General features: G+C 41.2%; 1 protein-coding gene across 1 annotated transcript; it reads right to left on the bottom strand.

Moving 5' to 3' along the window:
* Positions 1 to 9,411: 9,411 nt before the first annotated feature.
* On the bottom strand, positions 9,412 to 11,591 carry LOC107780868 (protein PIN-LIKES 2-like). Its single transcript, XM_016601472.2, has one exon. It carries the CDS (start codon positions 11,004 to 11,006, stop codon positions 9,648 to 9,650), a length of 1,359 nt encoding a protein of 452 aa, XP_016456958.1. The 5' UTR covers positions 11,007 to 11,591; the 3' UTR covers positions 9,412 to 9,647.
* Between the last annotated feature and the right edge of the window lie 1,736 nt (positions 11,592 to 13,327).

Genomic DNA, 13,327 nt, shown 5'->3' with positions numbered 1-13,327 from the left:
ATATGCAATTACTTTCCCGTGTTGCATCAGGACACATCCTAACCCGACACCTGAGGCATAACAATACATGGCATAACCATCTGGACCTTCTGGAAGTGCTAGAACTGGTTCTGAGGTCAACCTGTTCTTAAGCTCTTGGAAACTCTGTTCACATGCCTCTGTCTACTGAAACTTAGTCATTTTCTGCGTCAGCTTTGTTAATGGTGCTGAAAGAGAAGAAAAACCCTCTACAAACCTCCGGTAATATCCTGCTAAGACTAGAAAGCTACGAATCTCTGTCGGAGTGGTAGGTCTGGGCCAGGATCTCACAACCTCAATCTTCTGAGTGTCTACCTTTATACCTCCGTCGGATACAATATGCCCCAAGAATGCTACGGACTTTAACCAGAATTCACACTTAGAAAACTTAGCATACAATTTATTATCACGGAGGGTTTGGAGTACTACTCGCAGGTGATCCACATGCTCATCCTCTGAATGTGAATAAACTAGAATATCATCAATAAAGACTATCACGAATAGATCCAAATATGGCCGGAATAGGCTATTCATCAAGTCCATAAATATGGCAGGTTCATTTGTCAACCCGAAGGACATAACAAGGAATTCAAAGTGGCCATATCGGGTCCTAAAGGCTGTCTTGGGAATATCTTTCTCCCGAACTCTGACCTGGTGGTACCTCGATCTCAAATCTAAAAGCATCTAGCTCCCTGCAACTGATCAAACAAGTCGTCTATTCTTGGAAGGGGATACTTATTCTTAATAATTACCATGTTCAGTTTCCTATAATCGATACACATCCTTAGCGAGCCATCTTTCTTCCGCATAAACAGTATCGGTGCACCCCAAGGTGAAATACTGGGCCTGATGAAACTTTTCTCCAGTAAATCTTTTAACTGCTCCTTCAACTCCTTCAATTCAGCATGTACCATTCTATATAAAGGGATGGATATTGGTTGCATTCCTGGAAGCAAATCGATGCCAAAATCAATCTCTCGCTCTGGAGGAATACCTGGAAGTTCATCTGAAAATACATCCGCATACTTCTTTACTACTAGAATAGATTGAAGTATAGGTATCTCAGCATCTGCATCTTTAACTCGCACAATATGATAAATGCACCCTTTTGCGATCATTTTCCTCGCCTTCAGATAGGAAATAAACCTGCCTCTAGGTGTCGTTGTATTACCTACCCATTCAAGGACTGGCTCACTCGGAAAATGAAATCTAGTTTTCTTTGCTCGACAATCAACCGTGGCATAACAAGCTGCCAACAAGTCCATGCCCATGATATCATCGAAATCCAACATCTCTAGTTCAACTAGGTCGGTTGAGGTCTAACGACCATAAACTGATACCGTACAACCTTGGTAAATGCGTCTAGCGATAATCAATGCTCCGACTGGCGTAGATACCGCAAAAGGATCAGTTAGTATTTCAGGCACTATAAAAAATTTCCGCGCGACAAATGTGGTAATACATGATAAAGTAGATCCTGGGTCTATCAAGGCATAAATATCGTGAGATCAAATGGTCAACATACATGTCACAACGTCTGGTGAGGACTCTTGGTCCTGTCGACCTGCTAGCGCGTAGATACAATTCTGGTTACCACCTGAACTGGACCCTCTACCTCTGCCTCAACCTCTACCAACCGAAGACTGAGGCTCGCATCTTGAAGGATACACAGACATAGCTGATCATATTGTTGAATTCGCTGGTTGCGCCATTTCCCTGGAATCTCTATTTGGGCAATCTCACATCATATGCCTTGGACGTCCACATGTATAACAAGCATCAGAATCGGCTCGATATTAGCCCAAGTGTCCTCGACCGCAGATGGCACATCGCAACAAAAACGACCCTATCTATCTTGAACCTCGTTGTCGCTGCAAGCTTGATGCTTGGGAGCTCTCACCTGGTCTTGACTGAGTATATCAGTCATACTTGTAACCCTATGGCTGAAGTGGCGGAGGTCTAGGTGGCCATTCGAAGTACTGGGGCCTGTAACTACCCTGAGACTACTCCTGAGACCTGGCAAATCTCATCCTCTTACGCTGCCCTGACTCAGTCCTCTCCGTACTCTGCTGCAGATGCCTACCCCTCTCTATATTTTGGGCAAATGCCTGAATCCGCGAGATATTCATACTATCCTGTAATGCAGCGGTGGCACACGCCTCAGTCAACTCTAGGGACAACCCCGCTATAAACCTGTGGATTCTATCCCGCATAGTAGTAACTATGGATGGTGCATATCTGGCCAATGAGTCAAAACGGAGACTATATTCTCGAACACTCATATCGCCCTGCTTGAGGGCTAGAAACTGAACGAGTCGGGCCTGTCGGATCTCTCATGGTAAGTACTGTTCCAGGAAGGCATCTGAAAAATTCTCCCAAATAGCCTAAGGTGCATCACGTCCCCTAGACCTTTCCCATCTATCATACCAAAGGATGGCTATATCTCGGAGTCGAAAAGATGCTAACTCAACTGCCTCTTTCTCCGTAGCATGCATAACCCAAAAGATCCTATGAAGCTGATCTATGAAATCCTACGGGTCCTCCCTCTAATCTGTCCCCGTGAACTCTGGGCGATTTAAAGCAATAAACTCTCGGACCCTTGAACTCTCAGATCCCTCAGAAGGTCCTGCACTAGCAGATGACCTAGCTTGTTGTTGGGTGGCTACCAACTGTGCCAACAAATGCACCGCACTCCTTAAGTCCTGATCTGATAGAAGCGGAGGGGGAACTGGATGTGCGGTTTCCCTAGGAATCTCCTCAGGTGGCGGAGGAGCCGGTAATCACTAGGTAGAGGTCTCTCCCTGCGACTCCGATTAGGCCCCATCTTCGGGAGTACCCTGCTAGTCCCCTCACCTACTGCTATTTCTCTCCTCTGGCTAGTCGTAGCCTTACTAGTTACCGTCATCTATGCATGCAAACATCAACATGTAAGTTTAACTTAAATTTCCTATAACTCAGTGCTACTACAACACAATTTAGATTTGAAAGAAGGGTAACCAATTCCTAAATGTCATGTAGTTCCCTACTTATATAATGTGGTGCACCACACATCTATAAACAAGACCCTACTAGACATGGCTTGTAGACTCCCTAGGACAAAACTGCTCTGATACCACTTTTGTCATGCCCGAGCCTGGGGGCGAGACCGGCACCCAGTGTCTCACTTATCCTTGCATACCACTTTCGACTAAGAGACCCTGAACATGTAATATCATACTTTGGTCATGGGACACATTGCAAGATAATGTGTGATGCAAAATATAAAAATGAATAGAGACTAACGCTGACTAAACATCAACTAAAGCTGTGTCGGCAAGGCCGTCATAATAACTACAACTGACAAGCCAACAAAATATACATACAGGGCCTACAAGCCCAACTTACTGCACTAACTGGCAGGATATATCTACAAGCCTCTACTTATAGATGTATTGTGATCGGAACAAGGCCTCGACCTACCTATAACCTATCTACTTATATACACAAGATACACACCACACTGCTAGACCCGACAACTCCGAAAGAAGGGGAGCTTACCGATAAAGCTGAACTCGGGCAACACCTATTGAGTAGGTCTACCCGTCTGTCTGTCTGAACCTGCATGCATGAAATGCAGCGCCCCCAGAAAGGGATGTTAGTACGAAATAATATACCGAGTATGTAAGGCAATATACTGTAGCTGAAACTGAACTGATAATATAATAACTGAAAACAAGTGGGAGTCAATAAAATCTGAAGATATGCTCATCTGCTGATACTGACTCAACTCTCTCAATATAGTGAATAAAATAGTTGTCGGCCCTATAAGGCTCGATATATATATATATATATCTGCTCTGCCATAGTAGGCTCGCTCATAAGCGCTCGGCCATACTAGGATCTGTATATCGACCAACTGGGCTCGCTCATAGGCGCTCGGCCACAACAGGCTCGGTATATAACTTACCATCTGATCAGAGGTTACCCAATAAAGGCCTGCCCATCGATTATAGCTCGATGGTAATGAAAATACTTTTAATATTGTATATATGTAAACTCTCTGCTCTTTTGACCGGAAGAAGGGAATACTCAACTAAATATGCAGTCCCGATAAGAAGAATATGGTAACTTACAAAACTAGGAAAATATATGTAATTTGCGAGATTATCAAAATATACGCAAATTCCGGGATATGAATTTTCTTTATGCCTCGTTATCAAACTTGTGTAATTAAGATATCATGCTAAATTGAAGGAAAACCTTAGCCTTAACATATCTGGAGTGGGGAAAACTCTGTATACTATTTCATTGGAAAACGTTTATTGATTGAATGAAATTTGCCTCTGCTCCTTAAGGATTCACGGATGAAATTTGTTTCTGGTTCCTAAAATTTTGGAATGAATTTGATCTGATTTGGAGTGAGGCTAGGACATTTGGTTGGTGATTGAAATTGCTTCTGCTTTTCACGTTGGTTCATGACAGAATGTAACAATTGTTCTTGGTCTTGAAATGGAATGTTTATCATTTTAATGGATAAACCTCACAAAAAGTCTTTATAAGACTTGTAATTTTGACTTTTGACACATGTAAAGCTGATTGATGAATCACCTTAAAACTGATAAAGGGGGCTACCACGTTCTCTTGGTGTAATTGATTAAATTTTGTCCGTTTATTAGTTAACTGAATAATGTTCTGTTACCCGATAATTAACCAATTACCCGTATAATTTAAAAATTGCCCCGAATTACTTAAAATTCTATTTATTTTAATATACTTTATATATTATACTACCGTGGCCATATGGTACCTTACATGGTATTAGTTCATAATTATCGGGTATTATCGCTCGACCCGTATTTTATTTCAAATTGGCCATTCCCAACGAAACTCGTTTTCGTTAATCTGTGTACCCCTTTATCCTTCATAATACTTATTTATCGCTTGTTATAAATAGCGTAAGTACGTTAACGTCAAGATGATCTCATCCCCGAGTCTACGTCGGTTAACTGAAAACAAAATTTTACGTACGAAAACGCGAGATGTAACAGCCTAGTTCTGCCTTACATCATGGGGATTCGTGAGTGGCTGGGCTTTTAAAGAAGTTCAGGCTTGGCCGATGAGTTTATCTATATATATTTTTGCTGTTTTGACCCCATGATTGCCTACTCACTGCAGTTTGTTCTTGGTGGTGGTGATAACCTTTGATTTTCCCTTTTCAGTCCGAGGATCTTCGAGGAGGCCGAGGGATCCTCTTCCCGCATTTCGTAATAGGAAGGTTGCCTTCTCTTTAGCATCTATTCCCGTTGTTACTGTGGCTAGGCCTGCTCGGTCATCTGCTTCAGTTCCTTCCTCCACCGCAGCCAGGTCTTCTCGGTCGTTGGCCCCATCTACTGCTGACTCAGCATCGGTTTCTTCTTTGCATACAGATATGTCGACAACAGAGCTTCTGGCTACCCTTTTGCATCGTCTAGTGGACGAGGAGGAGGAATCGCCAAGCGGGGGGATTTGGTTTCCCATAAGAGAATATCGATGGACGTTGGTGATGGGGTCGTCAGGGCTATGGATTCGGTAAGGGATAATTTTGTCATTCGTGAGACGACGACCATAGTACTTAAAGACGGCTTCGATTTGGTGTATGAGATTTCGCCATTGGCTGAGGCCATAGAGGGAGCGTCCCTTCTCGATGCCACGATGGAAGCTGAAGGGCCATCTACAAGGGTTTTTGATACTTTGTGGTAAGATGAGCCATCAACCTCACGACCGGCTGATGGTCCTTCTTTGCCGACTAGCGGGAAAGGTAAAGGCGTTGCCGAGGATGGCTACAAGACGAGTTATGATCTCGACGTCGATGAGATGAGGATGATGGGGGGAGGATTTACCCAGCTCAAGGTGAGACTGAAAGGGTCCACACGGACCATTGCAATCCCCATGGATCGAGATTTATTAATAAATACGGAAAACGTGGTTCCTTCCCTTGGTCCTCTTTGCTCTGACGTAGAGGGTAAAACCCTTCAAGAACTGGATGATGTTACCTTATCAAAGAGCATAGTCGGCCTCACTCTCAGTGTAAGCTTTTCGACTTTTTTTCGTTTTTGTTTGTCACGTTCAATATTTAGGCTTCATTCTTACTCTCTATTTTATTTTTCTTTCTTTTTCAGACCGTGATTTTGGAGATTGAAGTGACCGAAGAGAAGAGAGGCGTAAGGTTATTTTTACGAAGTTGAAGCGAAAATACCGTGAGTAACGTGGAAAGTACCGCAAAATTTGTAGGCAATTTAGTGAGAGCGACAATCTGCAGGCTCTTCGGGTGGAATTGAAGGAGAAGGATGACGAGCTGGTGAGGGTCATCGAAAAGTGAAGCGTCCTTGAGGGGACGCTAAGAAATAAGAAGGAAGAGCTCGAGGTTAGTAGGGGGGTCGAAGCCCAGTGCGGCGACCTTCAAGCCCAGGTGGTTTCTCTGCATGCACAACTCGAGGACTGGTAACTCAAAGCAGATGCTCTAAGTGGCGAGGTCGCCAAGAAGGCAGAGGACCTTGAGAAAGCAGAGTTTGCTTGGTCGGAGGCTTTGAGGAAGGCGGAAGCTTTGGAGGTAGTGATCCGTATTCTTCGCTCTTTGCGAGAATATGACTTGGAGATGGCTAGGCTCAAACAAGAGCGGCTTGATGAAAGGATTGGGGAGTTGGAGAAAGACAACTCTCTCCTTTAGGACTAGGTGGCCGCCTTAAAGGCCGAGAAGGCTCAAATGCTTGCACAACCGTCATCTTCCCATACTTCGGATTTCTCGAATATTCCCCGGGACCTGTACGAGGAATGGATTCACGCTGAGGCCCAATTGGACGTGTTTCGAGATTTGTATGCGCCGAGATACGTTCTTGGGTACGCCTTTGAAGATGCTCGTGTTAAGGCCCGTGAAGCTCGAATCGCTTGCGGTTATGATCCTGCTATACCGGAGGCAGGTGACGATGAGGGGGACGCAGATGTGGATCAGATTGAGGAGGACGCCTGGTATGAGGATGTGTACCCTGAAGGCGTGATCAACGACCAGTCCAACTACAACCGGTCAATCTCTATGATCCTATAAAAACCTGTATCCCGAAGGCGCCTAACTATACGGGGATGGAGTGGGTGGGCCCTAAGAAAATCCCACATATCATCTACTCGTCTAGCGTGGAATGTCTGGGCCAAACACTACCCCTCCTCCCATATGTACGAAGACCTATGCTCAGCCTGTAGCAACAGTAGCTCTAGCGATACAAGTCTGGGATGCGCAGGCGGAACCTCCATGACGACTATTGTAAATTGAATAATATTAATTAAAGTATTTTTCTTTTTCATTGCTTAATATTTTTAAATATATTGCAATATCTTTAATATTAAAATTTATTTGATATTTTTACTATATTGTTAATTAGGTTGATACATTTTCTATATTATAATTTTATATTTTATATGTTATTTTATTATTTTATATCTTAGTTTATTATTTTATATGTTAGTTTATTATTTTATATGTTTGTTTGTTACTCACCTATTTTTGACTATAATAAAATTAAATAATTAATTTTCATAACTATACAAGATTTAATTATTAAATATTCATATAAAAATACTTAGTTTGACAAATATTGTTGGTTTCTAATGTTATTTTCTTACGTTTGTTGACTAGAATTCAAGAGAGATTGTGTTTGAACTATCAACTTTTTTCAGATATTTTTGGGTTTAACATATAATTAAATGATTAATTTCAATAGCTACAAAAATACTACACTAAAAGGCACTACATTATAAATACAAGCACTACATTAAAATCAACATACCACCACTACAGGGAACTAAAGTCACATATTCATATATGTACAATAAACATCTAAATAAGATTAATTATTCCTAAAATAACAATTTATCTATTTTACTAATCTTTTAGCAAATAACTAATCTAAACCTGATCAAAATAATAAATTAATTTATTCACTATTCAATCACGAAAAAATATATACCAAAGTAAAAATTAACTAATTAACATTTTCTTAACAACTAATAATAATTTCCCTATTTTATTAATTTTTTATCACACTAATAATATAATCCCATAAAATAACAAATTAATTAAATCGCAAAACAATCACGAAATAACATAGAACACAGTAAAATCAATTAATAGGCATTTTTTATACATAAATTTTAACAAAAAATAAGTCGGAATACCTCAATTTTAATTTTTTGGAAAGTTGAAGATTATTTGGAGCCGAAACAAACAACCCACTACGAGATAACGCCTTAGATACGATGTGGGACCGAGAATCTATATTTTTTTGTGGGATCGATGGGCTCCACCCGAGTTTTTGGTAAAAATGGACAATTTATTTATCTAGGTATAGCGCCCATATATTAGCGCGGTATATATGGGCGCTATACCTTCCCGCCCATTTAAGTTTAAATAAAGGTCGATATTTTACCGCGATATATCTTAACGGACAAACGACTGTTAAAGTATAGCGCAGTAAAATACTGCACTATACATATTATAATCCCAATATTTTTTTCACACGTTTTGATTGTTTGAGTCCAAAAGAACCACGTTCAGTTCCGGACTCTAAGTATTACCTTCCATTATCATTACTTTACAACCACTTTTGCATGTTTCTGAAAAAGTTGTGATATCGTCATGTGCTTACTTTGAGCATGTTTGATGATTACATTTTCAATTTCCACATAATTTGTCTTTGGGAATTGAGACAGCACGTTGGTACTTCTTGGTACTTCATTTTTTCGTCCGTTATGCTTGTCAATTCAGTAGTAGATTGAATCCACAAAATACAATCAGCGTCAGCTCCATCCTCCAAAAGTAAGCTCCCAAGAGGGAGCATATTGTGGAACTTGGCCTAACTCAGACAGTTTAACTTATGACTAACATTGAATTAACTATTTTAGTAAAAATAACCCATAACATGTAACTCTCTAAAATAAACCTAATTTGGTAATATAGAAATAAAGTAAATAGCCTGCAATCAGGGGCGGACTAAGGGGGCAGAAGGGGTCCACCAAAAAAATTACACTGTATATATAAAGTAAAAATCAATTTGTACCTCTATATATAATATTTGAATCCCTGTGACATAGTCCAAAGCATAGACTAGTGGTCAGGGGTTCACTATCTTTGCTAGGTTGCTTGTTCAATTCCCATTAGTCACAACCACTTTTATGAACTGAATGGCGTAAACATAGATCTCTTTTATGAATGGCGTAAAACCATATGATATGAGGCTAGCATAGAGTTTCCACTCCAGAATTGGATACATGCTTCACAAAAGATGTCACTGCTTTCTCTCGCGTAGCATTTCCAAGCAAATAAGGAAATCACTACGTGACAAGAGATATGGTACTCCGATCCATACATAATGCTTCAAACAAAACTTAGAGAAGGTAAGGTAAACACTACATATGAGTAGTTTGTTTACATACTGTTTGTGGACATAGGTAATCAAGTACACCAGAACTAGGAGAACTAAGGGAAGTTTAGTAACTAATCGATTAAGTAATGCACTGAAACAAGTAGAAACATTGAAATGCCCACGTCTATGCCACATCGCTTATTACATAGAAACGCTAAACTTGAGATGAATAGTGCACATGGATCGTTCAAACAAACCTCAGACATACGAAAGCAGAATCTTGAAGTAGATAATAATGTATATAGAAAGAGAGAACAGAGCGAACACATGTTGCCAGAAGAGCATTGCCGAAGCTTCTCTGACTGCATAACCTCTCAAGCTAGCAACTGCTCCCAACAGGATGGCACTTGGTGTGGTGTACTGCAACAAAAGCACGAACCGGTACATCTGATCATTAGGGATTAAAAAGTTCATTTGATCAGCAAAATAAACCACTCCTGTACCGACCAAAGGAAGGACCAAAAGTCTAGCAACGGTTATGCCAACAGTGGTTCGAACCCCGAGTCTAGATTCATTAGGACCCTCAGCAAGCATTCCTCCTAGAATCAGCATAACTGATGGCACCATAGCTTGAGCGAGTATTTCTAAACTGTCCGTGAGGAATGAAAGAGGAGCATCGTTACCATAAACAACAGATTTAATGGGTGGAACCATTCCAACAACAAAAGCCAACAATGTAGCAAATGTTGGAGGCTGGAGAACATGGCGAACTGGAGTTTGTTCAGCGACAATTCTTATTCTTCTAACCATCCGGGGCTCCGCTAAACATCTAATAGATTTTGGACTCCTTGGTGCTGGCGCTTCCTCCAAACTATCAGGGTCCGGAATAGAACTATATGAAAGGGTTGAGACACTGTTAAAAACCCGTGCAATAAAGGGTGTCTTGCAATGCTCGGTTTCTCTATCTTCCATACCAGGCCACTCAGCTTCCACAAGAAGTGGCCTACTAAGATCATTACTAGGTAATGGCTCCTGAATCTCGCCACCCTCATCAACAACATCAAAGTACTCCAACGGCGGCTCCATCATATGGTAAACAAGAGTGTAAACGAGGAGCACCGCCACCCATTGGGCAAACGACACATAGGACACACCAGTCGTGTAGCAATCTGGACCAAAGGGATTGTCACCACTATGACACACTGATCCAACAATGGCAAGAGGCAAATTGCCAGTGTTCCCAAACGCAGTCGCGATGATAGTGAACCTAAAATACTCTGGAGGTGGCCTGCAAATTTTCGCCACCAAGTACCCCAATAGACAACCAATTGCAGTACTTAAAAGTACATTAACTGGTATAAACCACCAGCGCGCAAAATTCTGGACAGTAATAGTCTCACCAAGGTGAATAAAGATAGTGCAAGGCAAGAAGAGTGCAAAGACAAGCTTACTAAGTAGCTTAAAAGTAGCTTTAGGAACTAATTGGGATCTTGGATGTGCAAGAACTAGGCCAATAACAGTTAGACATAAGAGTTTCAAGAGCGGTAGAACAGCATATACTAGGTAATGGCTACTGTAATACATATTGGCCTCTTTTTCAGAATTTGGGAGTTCCATTTTAAGTTGAAACCACAAAGGAAAGTTCCCACAACCTTTCTCAAACACCAAAATCAGCTGAAATACTAGCCAAGATTGAAACTTTACAAGATGGGTCTCAAGGATTTCTATTATTCAGAGCAACAGAAAGACCTACAGATTTAACAAATCCAGAAAACCCCACCTCAAAAGATTACAGGTTCACTTTATTAGGTAACAACTTAAAGTTCACTTAATTAAAATGATTATAGTACCTAAAGTACAGCTTAGCCCCAAGAATCTTGAAATAGGACTCTTTGGAAAAAAGTCAAACTGCTAAAGAACAGGACTAATAATAAAGATAGTGGCAAAAGATGGAGCAAGAAATTGAGGAGTCCCAAATCAAAAAGAAAGAAAAATATGTGGAAGACGGCAAATACTTGCCTTACGGAATACGAAGAAGCAGCTCCTCAGTTGCAGATGGAACCTCTTCGCTGGTAGAGGAGAAAGCCTTGTCTAACAGTAAATGAAAGCAAATACCAAACCATCTGAGTGCATGATTGAACCAATTGGGAGCACGTGGACACGTTTATTTATTTATCTACTATATATTCTTTTTTTTTTTCTTTTTTCTCAAGAACGTAGACACATTTTCCAGCAGAATTCACTAGAAGTGGTGTTTAATAATGGAAGGTAAACCGAGTTAAAATTAACCAAGTTGTACCAGACCTCCAGCTCCTCAAGTTAAATTTGGAAATTTATGGAGGTAATTGTATAGGTTCAAATTTGGACGACCACGGCCACTGACAAATATGGCTTGAGACGAGGCCCTTACAACACAGCGGTTAGTAAATGCACGACATTTGTAATAGCATAGGCGCAATAGGAGACAGTAGGAATATGTTTTTCAAATATTCTTTATGTTATACTTTTTAGAGTTCAAGAGGGGAGTGTCCCTTATAAATAGAGGGAGACGACTTTGTAAAAGGTGATCGAAAAAGTGAATACAAAAAAGACAACTTTTGGTTGTTACAGTTCGAGAATCCACGCATCATTTCTCACCTTGGCCAATAGCATCCATTGCAATATTTCTCTACCTTGTTCATCTCTTGCATCTTTCAATCTAGATTTATTATGCTTGGCTGAGATTTACTTCTTAATCTTCACTAATTGGCTTAATCAAAAAGGTTTCGGTATCTTTTGGTCAAATAATTTGGCGCCGTCTGTGGGGATTTCTTTAGCGAAGATTTTAGTCTCATCTAGACTCTTGAGAGGGATAATCACCTCTTCCTAGCTTTGTACAAACTAACAATAGCAGGGAAAGGAGATGCAAGGCAAAAAGCAATAGTAGGCGTCACAACTAACCTCCTGAACACCATCAACGAAGACAGTAGGGAAGATAACGAAAACGAGATACCGGACACCACACCCAGAGGAGACGCTTCACCTCCCCCGCACGAAAACGTAATTGCTTCGCGCGAGAAGGAAGCCTCAACATCTGTAATAGGAGAGGCACCACCGGCAGTAAGAAGACTGCTGGAAGAATGGCTAACAAGTATTCTGAACACCATACTTGATAAGCCTGCACAAAGGAACAACAGGAATGTTGCACATGCAGATGTCACGATAAACGCTGATGAGCAAGATGCCCCCCGTACAGGTAACACTCATGTCACTAATGACGCAGGTAATGACACGCGTGCAGTCGTTTTAAAGAAAATGGAGGAGATGGAAATTGAGAATAAGGCACTCCGTGACCAAATGAAGGAACACCAAGAGAGGGTTGACAAAATACTAGGCACCCCAAAGTTGTTGCCAAAACGCGACGTTGGTCGATTCGTCGAGCAACCATACAGTGAAGAAGCGCCCCCTACGCCATTCCAAAGACCTTCAAAATACCGCCCTACCTAAAAATATATGATGGTACTACCGATCCAGAAGATCATATCATCCACTACGTCATAGCCGTAAAAGGTAACGATCTTTCAAAAAAGCAGGTATCATCGGTGCTATTGAAAAAGTTTGGCGAAACCCTAACAGGGGGAGCCTTGACCTGGTACTCTCAACTACCGACACACTCGATAGCAACGTTCGAGGAAATGGAAGACAAATTTATCACTGCCCATGTAGGAGCCAAAAAGGCTGAAGCTAGGGTAAACGATATATTTTCCATAAGACAGATGCACGGCAAGGGACTCAGGGAATTCCTATCTTGGTTCAACAGGGTAAGAATGAGCCTACCGAATGTGTCAGAGGGAATGGCAGTAGCAGCCTTCCAGAGCGGACTAAACAGGAACGGGTCGAGTGCGACCAGAAAATTGCTAAGCAGGCCCATAAAATACCCTCCAACTTCTTGGGAAGAA

The sequence above is a fragment of the Nicotiana tabacum genome, chromosome 3, assembly GCF_000715075.1.
Source record: "Nicotiana tabacum cultivar K326 chromosome 3, ASM71507v2, whole genome shotgun sequence".
In the NCBI taxonomy this organism is placed as follows: Eukaryota; Viridiplantae; Streptophyta; class Magnoliopsida; order Solanales; family Solanaceae; genus Nicotiana; species Nicotiana tabacum.
This window is presented reverse-complemented; position numbering and strand designations above follow the sequence as displayed.